A 17,534-nucleotide genomic window follows, 5' to 3' on the forward strand; every position below is an offset into this window, starting at 1 on the left:
CCCCCCGCCCCCCAGGTGACTAGGGGTCCCCAAACCTCAAAAAAATAACCCCTACCTACCCACCTCACCCTAAAAGTAATGATGTTTTCTTTCTTCTAAAATTTTATTTTTTCAGCCCCAAAAAAGGGCAAATAAAAAATTCATAATAACCAACGCACTTAAAAAACGAGCGCAAAAAAAAATAATCCATCTTCACCCGGCGAGGGCTCCGCACAGACTGAGTTCTGCAGCGCGGGTGAAGGCTTATAAAGCCTTCCCCCACCCTGCAATTAGGCTCAGAGCACTCTGATTGGTGTGTTTAAGCCATCCAATCAGAGTGCTCTGACCGGTAAATGAAGAGACTGACAGGTAAGTCTCTACATTTACCTGTCACAGCACTCTGATTGGTTGGCTTGAAATCCACCAATCAGAGTGCTGTGTCATTTTACCCAGCGTGGGAAAGTTCTTTGGAATTTTCCCACACTGTGTAATTTGACTCATAACAACACTCTGGTGGATTAAGTAACCAATCAGAGAGTTATGAGCCAAATTACACAGCGTATGTTGTTTGTTTGTTTCTTTGTGATGGTTTTGGGCTGGCTGTGTACGCTGCTACTGTGTTTATCTTAGTAATAACCTGATGAGTTGACATAATAATTTAACTGGTTATCTGTGCTGCCTGTGACCTGTATGAAAGTTGGTGAATCTTAGAGCAAAACAAACTAAAATGACTTGTTTCATTCTCATACAATATGTAATCTGGGGACATACATGTCATGCTATTTAAAAACTTCACTTCAAGTTACTTACTGTCTCAGTAGTATTGCCAATGTCTAGAGTGTCCGCTTGCTCCCTCAGTCCCTGTGCAAACTGCAGTCACAGCCAGGTAGGTAAGGTGTCACAGCCAGGTAGGTAAGGTGTCACAGCCAGGTAGGTAAGGTGTCAAGACCAATTTTTTGAGTGACAGACACATGCCCTCATTGATACATGCACTCACTGACAGATACACAGTCATTGGCACACGCATACAGTCATTGGCACACACTGTTTAACCAACACACACTTTCACTGACAGACACACACTGACACACCCACCCACTGACAGCAGGGCCGGTGCTACCTGTTAGGAGGACTAGGCAGCTGCCTAGGGCACCCCTTGGGAAGGGGCACCGCCAGGAGCGCCGGCCCCCCTCATGCTGCAGCCGCCCAAGCGCTCTGTAGAGAGCCTCAGGCAGCTGCAGCTTTGCCCGGGCTGGTGCATCCATGAGGGCACACCGCCCGGGTGCAGCATGAGGAGAGGGGCTGACAGGAGGGAAGCGCTCAGCGCTCCCTCCTGTCACTCCCTCACTGTAGCGTGGCCGAGCGCTGTATGGTCCCTGGGTACAGGGAGCATCTGTCTCTTGTACCCGGCCAGATTAACAGGAAATGCACACTGAGTGCCATACAGTGCTCGGCCACGCTACAATAGAGGTGGGGGGAGAAAGGGAGGGGGGAGAAGGAGGGAGGGGGGAGAAAAAGGGAGGGGGGAGGGAGGGGGAGAAAGAGAGTGGGGAGGGAGGAGAAAGGGAGGGGGAGGGAGGGGGGAGAAAGAGAGTTGGGAGGGAGGAGAAAGGGAGGGGGAGGGAGGTGGGAGAAAGGGAGGGGGAGGGAGGGGGGAGAAACGGAGGGGGAGGGAGGGGGGAGAAAGAGAGTGGGGAGGGAGGAGAAACGGAGGGGGAGGGAGGGGGAGAAAGAGAGTGGGGAGGGAGGAGAAAGGGAGGGGGAGGGAGGGGGGAGAAAGAGAGTGGGGAGGGAGGAGAAAGGGAGGGGGAGGGAGGGGGGAGAAAGAGAGTGGGGAGGGAGGAGAAAGGGAGGGGGAGGGAGGGGGAGAAAGAGAGTGGGGAGGGAGGAGAAAGGGAGGGGGAGGGAGGGGGGAGAAAGAGAGTGGGGAGGGAGGAGAAAGGGAGGGGGAGGGAGGGGGGAGGGAGGGGGAGGGAGGGGGGAGAAAGAGAGTGGGGAGGGAGGAGAAAGGGAGGGGGAGGGAGGGGGGAGAAAGAGAGTGGGGAGGGAGGAGAAAGGGAGGGGGAGGGAGGGGGGAGAAAGAGAGTGGGGAGGGAGGAGAAAGGGAGGGGGAGGGAGGGGGGAGAAAGAGAGTGGGGAGGGAGGAGAAAGGGAGGGGGAGGGAGGGGGGAGAAAGAGAGTGGGGAGGGAGGAGAAAGGGAGGGGGAGGGAGGGGGGAGAAAGAGAGTGGGGAGGGAGGAGAAAGGGAGGGGGAGGGAGGAGAAAGGGAGGGGGAGGGAGGGGGGAGAAAGAGAGTGGGGAGGGAGGAGAAAGGGAGGGGGAGGGAGGGGGGAGAAAGAGAGTGACGAGGGAGGGGGGAGAAAGAGAGTGACGAGGGAGGGGGGAGAAAGAGAGTGACGAGGGAGGGGGGAGAAAGAGAGTGACGAGGGAGGGGGGAGAAAGAGAGTGACGAGGGAGGGGGGAGAAAGAGAGTGACGAGGGAGGGGGGAGAAAGAGAGTGACGAGGGAGGGGGGAGAAAGAGAGTGACGAGGGAGGGGGGAGAAAGAGAGTGACGAGGGAGGGGGGAGAAAGAGAGTGACGAGGGAGGGGGGGAAGAGAGTGACGAGGGAGGGGGGAAGAGAGTGACGAGGGAGGGAGGGGGGAGGAAGAGAGTGACAAGGGAGGGAGGGGGGAGGAAGAGAGTCACAAGGGAGGGAGGGGGGAGGAAGAGAGTCACAAGGGAGGGAGGGGGAGGAAGAGAGTCACAAGGGAGGGAGGGGGGAGGAAGAGAGTCACAAGGGAGGGAGGGGGGAGAAAGAAAGTGACAAGGGAGGGGGGGGGAAGAGATTGACATCCATCACACACACGCAACCATGCAACCCTTACACACACAGAAACACACAATGCATTCCTTACACACACTCAATGCACCCCTTACAGACGCACACACTGCATCCCGTACATACACAGAAACACACCTTGCAGCCCTTACACATACAAACACAGATTCACACAATGCATTCCTTACACACATATCAGGACATCCCCTACACACTCCACCCCCTGTGAACAAACTCATTGGTGGAACATGAAGGTGGACCCTGAGCTGTGTAAAGGGCCCCCAAAAAAGGGAGCTGCTTCCCGTTCTCCCAGAACATTGATTTTTGTGACCACAGTTACAAACAGCCTCCAGAGATCCTGCTCTACACCAGACCAGTGGTGCCAGACTGCAGCTAGAGCCCATCATCATCCTCATCTGGTTGTAAGTAGGCAATCTAGTATATTATTCGTGGCACTAATCTCTAATTTACCTCACATTAAAGAAACACTATAGTCCCCAGAACCACTGCAGCTTAATGTAGTGGTTCTGGTGTCTATAGCCTGTCCCTGCAGGCCTTTTAATGTAAACACGGCGGCACTGCAGCACTGGCGTTAGTTAACATGGCAGATCATATGGGTGGGGCATTGTGATGTCACATGGGGGGGAGGCGGCAAACTTTACTTTTGCCTAGGGCGGCAAAAACCCTTGCACCGGCCCTGTGGGCATGACAGCATCTGTTGCACAACCAACCTAAGCCCTGGCAATCGTGAGTTTTTTTTGTATCCAATAAGTAAGAACCTCTATAGTAGGAGAAAAAGTAGGTTCTGGAAGGTATTCTTCAACCATCAGTTAGCACATTGTTCTTAAATACAGATATATGCAACGAGAAGAGAGGACAACAATTGGAATATAGTGTAGTATGTCACTTATTGATAGAAGCAAAAACAAAATAAATGCACTTACTTATAGCTTAGCTTCAATTTAGTACACCTGGGCAGCACAACTCCAACCTATGGAGATATAGTAAGTATCTTTATCCAATGGGGGTTAATCTTGGAGTATTTAAGAGAAACAGAAAATACCAATATAGTACCATTTCACCCAGTATTTCCCTTTCATTGTAGGTATACTGGGTGAAATGGAAATGTATAACATATGTGGGGAAAAACTCTGTTTTCCGTTCTCACCTCTCTTGCTACTTGTTTTTCTCTCATTAAGTTAAAAGGACACTCCAGGTGTGGACCCCTAGCTCATGGTGCCTAGAGGGATATTGACTATACCTCACTGATGATACCTTACAAAGTTGAAACAATCGTTTGGGGTTGCTGTATCTCTTGTGCAGAGGGAACTTGATGGCATTTTGGATCTGGACTGCCCGTACGGGTGGGACCAGTCTGATATTCTTGAGATATGTTCTCTCTGTAATGGCACAAGATGAGCTAAAACCAGCTTGAGATCTGAGCGGGGACCCACCAAAGGGGAGGCTAATTGAGCTGTCATCTGTTCTCATCTCTCTTGCTACTTGTTTTTCTCTCTATAATATATGCACACTCATGTTTTTAGGAGCCTTCTAATGGCTCCTAGTAAATAGGTTTCCTGGAAGAATGGTAAAAAAAGAAAACACTGCAGTACTTTCCATGATGAAGCCCCGGAGTTACATCCTACTAGCACCCAATAACCCCTAAAGAGGGACATTGTAACTTCTGATGACTCCTAGTAAATAGGAGTAAAAAATCCCCACTCTCAGATACATGAAATATCCCCCACTCTTCAATAATATAGTGGCAATCGTCACTGTGGTGATATGTGGATAAAACTGTAACCAATCACCTGGCACCACGACTGGGTACCTCCGTTAAAGGATGCTCCTAGCGTTTCCTGAGGACTCCAAGCACTCTGGCAGACACCACAATCACCGTATCGGAGAAGAATATGAATCCTCTCAAGCCTCTGAATGCTGTAGACAGTTGAATAGGAACCATACGAATAGGTTTGCACTCCTAGCAGTCAAACTGGAACAGCATGCAATAAATCCTCCCCCAATAATTAGACGGCATTTCACTTTGAGGGTTAAACAGGAACTCTGGACTGGCACATCCAGCCTGGCTTTTATTTCCATCTTACACATATAAGATCGCCCACAGGGGAGGTGTAAAATATCCAATAGCATCACAGTTGCAACCCACACATTCCCTCCCCTTAGTGTGACACATAATCCCATTATTCCAGACACAAATTCCCTGAGTTTCTGGATGTACCCCTAAACGTATGGATACCCCTTTAAAAATGGTATCCTCTGATAGCCCTGATCTGGGTGAGCAACATACTCAAAAATCACCAGATCGGACCAGGGGTTCGGGAGTTATGAGCAGGTAAAGATTTGACCGACTGCATGGGTAAAGTATCCGAAAACAGTTCCATGCATTTTGGCCCTGCGGTCGGTCACAGACAAGGGAATGAAAACAGACGAATTGCCTGGGTTATGGAGCCTAAGGAGGATTCGAATGAATCCCCTAGTTCGTGGGTTCTTTCTACCGAACGGCGGGCCGTTCGGTAGTTTCCACATGAAATACTGGAAGTCTGGAGGTCTCAGCGGTGTTTGCCTAGTCGAGTGTCCGATTTTAGTTCCAGACACTCAATGGCAAAACACCGCTGTTCGGGAGATTAAGATGGCCGCCGCCACGTGTTCGTTTCCCGAATGGCGGCCACCCAGAGGACAAAGACCACACTGCACTGATTGCTAATTACCCGTTTGCAACATTGTTGCAAACGGTAATTGGAGGCACACTTATTCCTGGGTGGTCTGGTTGTTCGGTAGTTTCACTCAATATAATGAATGGAGTGATTCTACCGAACAATCAGAAGTATGCTGCATACATATCCCAGGTTAACTGAACACATAAATACATACATAATATTAAAGGCAGTATTACTGTAATCCACAGTCTTAAAGGTACATTGTCCCAATAGGTCCACGGATGGCCCTTAAAGGTCCAGTAGCAGTAATATAAAATATTACATGCCCAAATATAGTTCTTTAAATGTAGAAATTTTCCAGGGGCCATAGTCAGCAAGTAGGAGGCAGGCAGCCAGGCCCCTCCAATGTCCAGTGGCGAGGCGGGTTCCGCCACAAAAACAGAGATACATATATTGCCTACTATACTTTGTGATAAAAGAGTAGGACATATACTCACAAATAAAGAGGGAAAAAATGGTTCTGCTCAATCAACTGGCATAGGTGGTCCATATTGTACCTACATCAGTCTAATATAAATATATATCTCCAGGGCTGCACCTTTTCTGTGGATCTCCTTTCCTTTCTCTGTTAGACTTTCACCCATCTCCATTTCTTCAAAAAATCTTTGAAAACATACTTCTTCAGGAAAGCATTTAAATTAAACTTTTGGAACGTTTTCATCCATGACTCCTCTTCTGCAACCATCAAATATACTCTTCTAAGCCCTAAGTGAATACTTTTCTAGCAACCTACTTCATCACCCCTTTGTGTCACTATACCCCACTCCCTCTAGCATGTAAGCTCATTGAGCAGGGCACTCAGCCCCTCTGTTTCTGTGCTTCTGGTTACAATTACATGTCTATTAGTCCAACCATTGTACAGCTCTATGGAATTTGCTGGTGCTATATAAATAATAATAATAAGTTAATAATGGAGGAAAAAATCTTCACTCTCCAGTAGATAAGATTTATTCTCTCTGTATGACTAGTTTGTTGAGTATGTGCACCTGCTTCAGCAACTAGCTAGCAGTCCAAACTAACACACTGTGCTCAACTTCTGCATAACTTACACTGTGTTTCAGCAGCAAAATTAGACATCGGTCTTATTTTGCAAGAACATGACATTGATCAGCTAAAAAAACCTTCATCAAAAAAAATCAATCTCAAAATAGCACTGCATTATGATTGGTCTTTGATTGTGGTCACTGGGTAGATCAGAAAACTTGCTCACCACTGTGATTGACTGAATTTTGTGCGGCACACAAAATTAACTAAATGACAATGTTCAGTCAACGTTTGGTTGTTGAGTCATTCGGTCATTCTGATATTCTGTTTCTGACTAAATAGAAAATCTAAATTTTCAGCAATTTTGAAATTCTTCATAAACAAATTTACATGTGTAATTCTATTTTTTACTGCAAGACACCCATATATCTGTTTAGTGATGTATCAGAAGCACTTCAATATCCCAGTACAGTTTTTCTGAGGTTTTGTGTGAAGTTGCAAGGTGAAATATGCACACCTGCCAAGTGTCCCTATTTAGGAAAGACAGTAACTATTTTGGATTCTAGGAATATTATTACAACAAAGCTCCAAAACAAAGCACAGTAATGTATCCTTAAACTGCAATATATGTGTAAATAAAAAACATTGTTCTTTTTCTAAATTATATTTTAGTTGCATAAATTGTTATTAGTAAGTGTAACAGATTCCCTATACTCCGACTGGGTACTTCCGTTAGTATTCCCCAATTCCTAAGTGAAACAGTGATCAGAGCTCTTAGCTACCCAAACATCCTCCGAGACTTGATGAAGGGTACAATAGGAATAATTTTAATGGGACAAGGTACAGCCAAATTATACTCAAAACAACAGCACATGGAGAGACAAAACAATATAAGAACAGCCAGGTGCAAACCATATAAGCGCTCCCTCAAGTGCTTTAAATATTTAAATGTATATAGAATATAGAATGCACACCATAACAATCTCAAAAAAATATTTAAATTTTATTATGTACAAAAAAGTACCAGAATGAAAACATAAGAAAAAATGAATATAAACAAAGTAACAGAAGTAAAGGCAGATACAATAAAATAGTAATAAATTACCACAAAAATCCTTACAAGCCTCAGACAGAAACACGAGTCACCAAACCCCCCCAACGTTTCAGCACCAACTGGCTGCATTTATCAAGGGTACCAGCCTATTGGGAGAAAGGGCGCAAACCAGTTTGAATGGGAGCCCCTTCTCCTATTGGTCGTTGCGGACTTCCAGGCAGCCAGTGGGACTCTTGGGCTATGTAGCGTCTCTCTCCGGTGGATAACTTAGGTAGCACCAGAGAGAGTGCTCTTTGGGCAGCTACTAGCCTGGACTCGTCGGGAGCCCCTGCAGTCGCGGTCTGCCACGCAGACCGTGATTATAGCTCCATTAGGAGCAGGTAGGGTGATCCCCAGCATGAGGACCGAAAAACAATAGCAGGCAAGCTAGTAGGCTGGAACACAGAGTGCAACAGGGATAAATATAGTATTTTGGGGACACAGTTTGTGACAGTAAGTATCCTAAATATTCTCAGAAAAGCATGCTGCCTCTGGTTGCAACCCCAGGCACAGCCCTAAAATTAAAATATCCCACCTGGACATTCAAAATGTGGAGTATGAATATGGGGCCTTTACAATCAGTTTTCAGACATGAAAATTTTACATATCGGTTTCCGAGACCTGGCAGTCAAGGAAAGAAAATTAACCCCATGATAACATACCATTTACAAAAGTAGATAAGCACAAAAGTGCTATGTCCATTTTTTTATAGTCAATTAGTCAGAAAACAAATTTAGTATTCTTTTGGGCGATTATCTTTCAGCTGGCAACAAGTTATTTAACCCCAACTGATGCAATGAGTAGCTTCTCATTTCTTAAACAACCATGTTGAAAGACACATCTAATGATTAGAACATTAGCTCAGGGCTGGCAAAACCTCCCCCCCAAGAAGCAGTTATAGTACTTGTTACGGTTGCCCCAGGCTAGCTGAGGGTTGGGCCGCTTGGATGTCCTTGTCCCTGATCCTGGAGAGTGCAAAGTTCCACTACGGCACCTAATAATATTCCTGCAAGTGTAGAGTATTCCTGGAGCTCTGAGCAGAGCTAGTGATCAGCATTCCCCTACAACACAAGTCGAGGCTGCGAGTTGAGGGTAAGAAGTCTAATTTATTGAGCAGAAAGGCATTGCTTATGTACACATTTTCAGGCCAGGGGCACACCCCTCTTGACCTGATGGAGCACCGTGATACAAGGGACATAAACCAATAAGGACAAAGTGAATTTTTCTATCCTGGAGATAATTGGCTTAAGTAGCTGTAGTAACTTAATTATCTCCAGGTTCAGAACATATTCTAAAGTTGAATATATAACAGAAACCACATAAAAATACATAACTTATGTAATACAATGTCCAACATATCCCCAGATAGCTTGAATCTGAGCGCACAAGATGTCCAAAAAGCGCTCTGATCTCATGAATATAGTGGAAACACCATGGGGTAAAAGTTTGTCTCCAGGGCCGTTCGGCAAAAGTCAACCCATAATTAGTTCCACAGTGTTCATGCAGAAGGTCGGTCTATCTTTGAGAGTATAAAACTACCGAACGGCACTCTGTTCGTACGCTTAGGCACGAACGGACAAAGGTCTGGAGATCCCAGCAGGATTCGTAAATAATAGTAACTGAAAACAGAACCATGAGATCAGCGACAAAACCCTGCTGGGCGTTTGGCAGTTAAAGATGGCCGCTTCATCAATTGAGCTGCGGTTCACCACAAAACCGCAGCTTCTGGGTGGCTAATAAGGGGCGGTCGGTTGTTCGTCAGTTTGTTCGGTAATTTGGAGGTGAAAAAGGTTTAACAAGGGAAAACCGCAGCTTCTGGGCGATTAATAGGCAGCACACTGCATATGCCAGGTGTTCGGTTATTCATTCATACGAATGACCTGGGGCTGGTTTTTATTCAGAGGCAGACAACAGAAACATTGTAGCAAAGTGGAATACTCAAGCAGACACGGCTTGACCCCTTTTCGGGGCAACTTGGGGCTGTCCAGAACAGGCCTTATTCTGAACTGATGTCGGTCTGCCACGATAACCCATTGGCATTGCCATTCTGCTTCCCAGGTGGATATTGGATTGTGAAGTTAAATGGCTGTAAGGACAGGCTCCAACGTAATAGCCTGCCATTGCAAACCGGTTTAGCCACACCAATGGGTTATGATTAGAGAAGTTGCGAACATAAAATTTTCCGTTCGCGAACGGCGAACGCGAACTTCCGCAAATGTTCGCGAACCGCCATAGACTTCAATAGGCAGGCAAATTTTAAAACCCACTGGGACTTTTTCTGGCCACAATAGTGATGGAAAAGTTGTTTCAAGGGGACTAACACCTGGACTGTGGCATGCCGGAGGGGGATCCATGGCAAAACTCCCATGGAAAATTACATAGTTGATGCAGAGTCTGGTTTTAATCCATAAAGGGCATAAATCACCTAACATTCCTAAATTGTTTGGAATAACGTGCTTTAAAACATCAGGTATGATGTTGTATCGATCAGGTAGTGTAAGGGTTACGCCCGGTTCACAGTGACAGACCAAACTCCCCGTTTAACACACCGCAAACAACCGCAAACTGTCCATTTGCACAACCGCAAACTCCCCATTTGCACAAGGTTGGATACCAAGCTAGCCATGTCCCGTTCCTTGTCCTCACTGATGTCATTGAAGGTCTCTTCCTCCACCCAGCCACGTACAACACCAAGGGTCCCCGAAAGGTGACAACAAGCCCCCTGGGACGCCTGCTGTGTTTGATCTTCCACCTCCTCAAAGCCACCTTCCTCATCTGACTCTTCTTCAGACTCCTCTCTCTGCGTTGCCTCTCACAAATTTTTGGAACGCCTCAGACTCCACCAGCTTGTATGGTAAAAGCTGGCGGGCTAAGAGTTCAGACAAGCCAACTGTCAGATGCCGGGCAAGGGGGTGACTTTGTGACATTGGCTTCTTACGCTCAGACAAATCCTTGACAGACACCAGACTGTGGGCAGATGAGCGGGAACTGCTCAAGGCGAGAGACGGAGTGGCGGATGGTTGAGAGGGGGCAAGGAGGACAGCAGTGGTTGATGTGGCTGAAGATGCTGGACCAGGAGGAGGATGGCGGCTTTGAGTTTGTGTGCTGCTTGTACTCATGTGTTGATCCCATAGGCGTTTGTGATGTGCGATCATGTGCCTAAACAAAGCAGTTGTACCTAGGTGGGTGTTGGACTTCCCAAGACTCAGTTTCTTTTGGCACAGGTTGCAAATGGCATCGCTGTTGTCAGAGGCAGACACACAAAAAAAAATGCCACACTGCTGAGCTCTGCAATGACGGCATTCTGGTGGTGGACACAGCATGCGTTGATTGGCGTGCTGTCGGGCTGACCCCGGGTGCCGATGCATGCTGTCTGCCTGTGCCACTAGCTCCTTGCGACGACCTCCCCCTGCTTCCAACTTGTCTTCTCCTCCTCTCTGTCTCCCCATCTGAACTTTCCCCCTGTTCTTCTTCTTGCCAAATGGGCACCCACATGACATCCATGGACGCATCGTCATCATCAACCGCTTCACTTGTATCTGACAACTCAGCAAAGGAAGCAGCAGTGGGTACAACATCATCATCATCATCACACCGTATGTCCATGTGTGTAATGCTGCCTGCCATGAGACATATCCCTGTTATCTACATCCTCTGGCAATAATGGTTGCGCATCACTCATTTCTTCAAACGGATGTGTAAATAACTCCTCTGACAGATAAAGTGAAGCGGCTGTGGTGCTAGTGTTGGTGGTGGCGGCAGGCGGGTGAGTAGTATCTTGAGAGGTGCCTGAAGCTAAGCTGGAGGAGGATGGTGCGTCAAGGTTCCGAGCGGAAGCTGTAGAAGATTGGGTGTCCTGTGTTAGCCAGTCAACTATGTACTCAGAACTTTTCAAGTTCAGGGTACGTGGCCTCTGAAAATTGGGCATTATTCTAGGGCAAAAGGGAATCACAGCACCACCACCACGGCTCCTGCGGGGTAGCCTTCCTCTGCCTGTCATTATTTTTTTGGATTAGTGGTACTATGCGTGCCAGCTACTGTGAGACCAGATATGAGTGGCAATGTGCACTGGCAGAGGTTGGCAGAGTACACACTGTTGGCCTGACACACAGACACTTGCAGACAACTAACTGCTATTCAATCTATAACAGTGAAAAACAATGTTTTGTTTTTAAATGCATGCTATTGTGACACCAGATATGAGTTGTGGCACTGGACAAGTGGGCACAGAAGCTGGCAGGCAGGCAACTGCAATTAGATTACAAAGGAAAAAAAAAGCATACTGATGTTCTAGCCCTAAAAAGGGATTTTTGGGGTGCTGTCCTTACAGCAGAGATCAGATGAGTCCTTCAGGACTGTAGTGGACACTGAATACACTAGCCTAGCTATACATTTAGCTATCAAATGAGCAGCAGCTACACTTTCCCTCCTCTATCTAGGAATGCAGCTTCAGAATGAATGAAAATAAAATGGATGCTGTACAGGAGGTGGGAGGGTCTGGAAGGGAGGGTCTGCTGCTGATTGGCTGGAATGTGTCTGCTGACTGTGAGGCACAGGGTAAAAGTTTACTCAATGATGACGAATAGGGGGCGGATCGAACCGTGCATGTGTTCGCCCGCCGTGGCGAACACGAACACGCTATGTTCGCCCGGAACTATTCGCCAGCGAACAGTTCGGTACATCAGTACCGCTTGGTGGCCGCAGTTCATGCAAACTAACACGTGGCGGCAGCCATCTTTGTTCATTCGAACGAGTTCAGCGGTATGTGTAGCCAAATTCATGGAACTAAAATCGGCTACACATTTCACCGAACACCGCTGACCCTTGCCTTCTCCCATACTGAACTTTCAGCTGCAGAGACTAAGTCCCATTCGAAGATTCGAACGCACGTTCGCGCAGCCGAAATCTATGGAACTGTTTGGGGCAGGAAAATGTGCTTCCGGTCGGTCATAAAGGACTTCCGTCTAACTTTTGATCTACTGTATGGATTTGGCTGATTTTTGAGAGTGTTTATGTTTAAAGTGTGCTGATTAATAATATATTTTTATGAAGATTGGATGTATGGTTTTAAAGTTATAGTGTTTGTGTAAAAACTGTATTTTTACTGTCTGTGAGAATTATGTTAATCCCTTGTGTAACATAATTATATCACAGGCAGAGGGGAGAATTTTGTGTGTAATTGCTGGGAGTGTTTTCGGATATGTACGTGTGTGATTGGTTGTTTTGTAAAGCCCTGTGGGTGGTCCTATCTAAGGGAAACCTGCATAAAAGAAAGCCCTTTGGGTGCCAATAAAACAGAATGACTTGACCCTCTAACTTGCAGCCTTGACTCATGTTTGTAGGGGACAGCTATAATCACTACAGGGATTGCTATGCTCTTCATACTCCCTTAGCTACTGAGCTCTTGTAAGAGCTCTTGTTCCTGATCCTGCTTCGCTCTACAGAAGGAAGAGGTTCCCCTACTGGAGCCTGGTCGTAGGTCCAGGGCGCAGAGCAGACGGCGAGATACCAGCCCAGCAGCGGTGGTTCGTGGAGTCTGCAGTACTTATGGTGGCTACGCAGTAGTTATGGTGTCTACGGTGCTGATGGTCCTTTGGTGAGCGCTAGGAGCATCTTTTTCTACGGTCCAACTTCCAGCCAGCCTGGAGGCAACCGTAACACTCCCTTTTGAGTTTAGCTCCACTGAGCTAAGCATCCAGGAAGTAACAGGGCAGGCTGTCTGAATGACAGCCAGAGGAGTGTAACAAGGTTAATTTACAAAAAAAAATTCTATAGATATCTGTACTTTTGGTAAAATGAAAAAGAAAACCCGCATAAAGCACTTTAGCAAGGGATCTAGGGTCTCCCTTTATTGTTAATATAGTATCATAGTATACTATTATTATAAAATATTATAAAGTAGAATTATATTTCCCACTGGTTAGTACCATTACCTAGGATTTTACAGAGTGCTTTGTAATTAGTAGCTGATCTTATTTCTACTTTTTTTTTTTTTTTTTTTAAATAAGGATCACTCGAATGAGTAGTTGTTATGGTGTAAGTAGTCAATAGATTTTAAAACAGTTTGACTTCCTACATGGGATCCACTTGGTGTCATTCTGTTCCTACACCACATCCAGCAGAGAGCCAGAAGCAGGCAGTGCAGATTTAGCTAATTGGTTGAGAGTGATTTAAAAGCTTCTGATTCTTTATCCTTTGTGAAGATTGTTCACTAATCCTGGCAGCATAACCACTACAGTGAGTTTTAGTGGTTATGGTGCTTGGGCTTTTCAACAAGTACCGTAGATTGATTCAAGAAATCTACAGCAAGCGTTGTGCTAGGAGAATAAGTGGAATCAATAAACACATGATACATCCCAATTATGGATTCTTTAATCTTCTTCCCTCTGGAAAATATATTGGAGTCTGTATTGTAAGACCCACAGGTTTGGGGATAGTGTTGTTCTCTCTGCAGATATGTTTTTCAACTAAACCTATAAGAGATAATTTCCTAAGAATATAATTGTATTAAGTTTTAGTCACACTGGTTTGTCTGCAGGAGGATACATTAGGGTTTATTATCAATTTGTAAATTGCAATTAGTGGCTTTTAGTATGCACTCGGGTAGGCTTTATATATAATTACACATTACGCATATTTGCACATATTATTGTGCTTACATTTGCAATTATGCACATGTCGTGGTGATCACGTTTTGCACACTTATGCACATGATTATGGGCTTTTATCTGTTCTATGATTGCATTATGCACTTGTATTAACACGATTATGTGTTCACATTTCACTATTGTGTTCGCATTGCACTTAAGTGCATGGTCAATGTGATTATGTTCTGCACCTTTATGCACATGATTGTGTGTTCAAATTTTGCACTTTATTTGCATATGTTTCTTTGCACATTATTTATATGTTCACTCTTTTTTTACACATTTTTATTTGCTTATATTTGGCACTTTTTGCATGTGGCTTTGGGCTTACATTAGACACTTGTATGTCAATGATACACTATTAAGGATTGAGTATTTATTTGCACTAGAGTGGCGGTTGGTACACGTAATGTTAACTTAGACTGGGGTATGAGTTGTGTGTTGGATTTGTGTTGGATTTTTATATGGTGGCATTATATTTTAGGCTTGAAATTGGTATCAATGTAGAAGGATTGTATTCTTAAGTATTAAGGAATTTTGGCATCAAGTATTAACTGTAAAGCTTACACTGGAAGTACATTTTTAAAAATAGTATTTTTAATTGCTGCAGCATTTCTGTACATAGGACAAATGTGTTTAATTGCCCTTGTTTGTACATTGTACAATGGCAATACAGTTGAATCTGAATTTAAGATACAAATGGACTTTCATTTGAAACTATATATATATATATATATATATATATAATCATGAATAATTTAAAATATGTAATCAAACCAATTTTTCCATACTTTAGTTAATAATAATAATTTGGGCATACCTGAAGAAAATTAGATTAGTATTATTGTTTTCTCCTTGAAAATAAACTAATATACCTATTTCATGTCCCTAGTTATATATTAGAAGTATTTTTATATGTAAACATTTTCTAAATTTGGTATAGTGTAAGCTTAATGCTTTAGTGATAACCGACAAACACATAATTAATTGACTTAATGACAGAGGTGTACCTAGTAAGGGTACACCTCCGTCAACTTTAATGTATATCGTGATCCATGTTCCCTCAATCAGTGGGACCCAATTATTACTGGACTTTGTACAGTAAAAGCTCCACTGCAGGTGGGCACAGTGCTATAGCTGATGATGCCCTTGCAGGACAGCATTGGGACTTCCTTATTTCCAATAAAAAGCTAACTACAAATCTGCCTTTGGATTTAACCCTTTGAGTGCCTGGAAATCTTTCAATTCTGCACACAAGCACAGGCAGGCACATACAGATGCAGATAGCAATCACAGGGACAGACACACAGGAACATGTTGGCTCAGACACACAGGTGCCCTGCCATATTTGACTAGAGTTGTGTCGATTTGTGATGTGGGATTTGAATGCCAAGGCTATAATTGTTGTTTTTGTAACAAAGAACTTTAGTCAATTACAGCTTTAGTCTGTTTCGGAAGGTTTATCCTGCAGTTTTTTTTTTTTTTTATTCTGCAATTCAGATTTCTCTTAAGTGTAATATTATCATTATGTTTTATTCTTTTTAGGCCTATTCTACATGAAGCTGAAAATTTTACAATTTTTGTAAAGAATAGTGTGAGATTCCCTGTATTCGACTTCGAGAGGTGAGTAATCTATTAATAGACAGCTTCTCTTGTAACATTGCATTCTGTATCATACTTTATTATTTGTGATATTATTTTTTTTAAGTGTAACCTGTTCAACCTTCCAGGGGAAATTTGCTGTCCAGTCTGAATTGTCGTTACCATCCAGTTACTCATCCCTTCTGTCCAATCTTCCGACTTGGAGACATTGTGAAACTCGCAGGACAAAACTTTACAAACTTGGCAGACAATGTGAGTCCACTTAGAGTCACTTTGATAGCACTCCGGTTGTAAGTGGGAGTGGAAATCCCTTTTTATAAGTTTATATTTTATTCAGTGTATCACTTTTTATTCTAAAGATGACATCATGTTCTGTTTCTATAGCCAGTAAACCACAATGTATTGTAGATCATGGAACAAGAAAGCCACAAGCCATCCTAGGATGGGCAGAAGTCATTATAATATTTCTATGCATAATGTATATCTATGCACAATGACAGCAAAACTGTAACGGCACCCCCAGGCATAAAAAGGGGTTAAAAGTAGTTTAGTAGATCTTCCCTTCCAGAGACACAGGCACAGCTACTGTAGACACCAATACACCGAACCGGAGAAGCATATGAATGCTCTCAAACATACGAATGCTGTAAACAGTCGAATAGGAAAAACCATATGAATAGGTTTACACTCCTAGCAGTCAAACTGGAACAGCATACAATAAATCCCCCCATCCGTTTTGAGGGTCAAGTAGGAACAGATAGAGCTGTGGGTTTATTGTTCTTATATACACATTAGTACCACCCACAGGGTTTTGGAAAACAACCAATAATCACGTACAATACACTCAGACACTCCCACACAAAATCCTCCCCTCTGCCTGTGATACAATTACCTTACACAATGGGTAATGTAATTATCACAGGCAGAGAAAAAACGTTTTTCCACATTATTCATAACTTTAAAAGTATGCATCAAATTCACATAATTTTCAGAATCAACATACTCCAAATACAAACATGTCAAAATCATCCAAATTTGGTACCTCTTCCTTCTGTAGAGTGAAGCAGGATAAGGAACAAGAGCTCTTACAAGAGCTCAGTAGCTAAGGGAGTATGAAGAGCATAGCAATCCCTGTAGTAATTATAGCTGTCCCCTACAAACATGAGTCAAGGCTGCAAGTTAGAGGGTCAAGTCATTCTGTTTTATTGGCACCCAAAGGGCTTTCTTTTATGCAGGTTTCCCTTAGATAGGACCACCCACAGGGCTTACAAAACAACAAATCACACACGTACATATCCGAAAACACTCCCAGCAATTACACACAAAATCCTCCCCTCTGCCTGTGATACAATTACCTTACACAATGGGTAATGTAATTATCACAGGCAGAGAAATACTGTTTTCCCACATTATTCATAACTTTAAAAGTATGCATCACATTCACACAATTTTCAGAATCAACATACTCCAAATACAAACATATGTCAAAATCATCCAAATTGGTCCATTGGTTCAAAAGATAGATCGCAGTCCTTTGTGACCAAATGAAGCATGGCTTTTCTGCCCAAAACCAGTTCCACAGAGTCTTCTATCCTGGAGATAATTGAGAAGTAATCCAATTATCTCCAAGGACAGAGGCAAAACTCCATTAGCCACATGGTAGCAAAATAC

General features: G+C 44.2%; 1 protein-coding gene across 1 annotated transcript in view; it reads left to right on the plus strand.

Moving 5' to 3' along the window:
* Positions 1-17,534, plus strand: part of P2RX3 (purinergic receptor P2X 3) — a 196,369-nt gene that overhangs the window by 76,010 nt on the left and 102,825 nt on the right. The window contains exons 6-7 of the mRNA XM_063434918.1: positions 15,807-15,884; positions 15,992-16,115. Of these exons, the coding sequence (XP_063290988.1) occupies positions 15,807-15,884; positions 15,992-16,115 (202 nt within the window). The remainder of the gene's footprint in view (positions 1-15,806; positions 15,885-15,991; positions 16,116-17,534) is intronic.

This window comes from Pelobates fuscus, chromosome 10, assembly GCF_036172605.1.
Source record: "Pelobates fuscus isolate aPelFus1 chromosome 10, aPelFus1.pri, whole genome shotgun sequence".
NCBI lineage: Eukaryota > Metazoa > Chordata > Amphibia > Anura > Pelobatidae > Pelobates > Pelobates fuscus.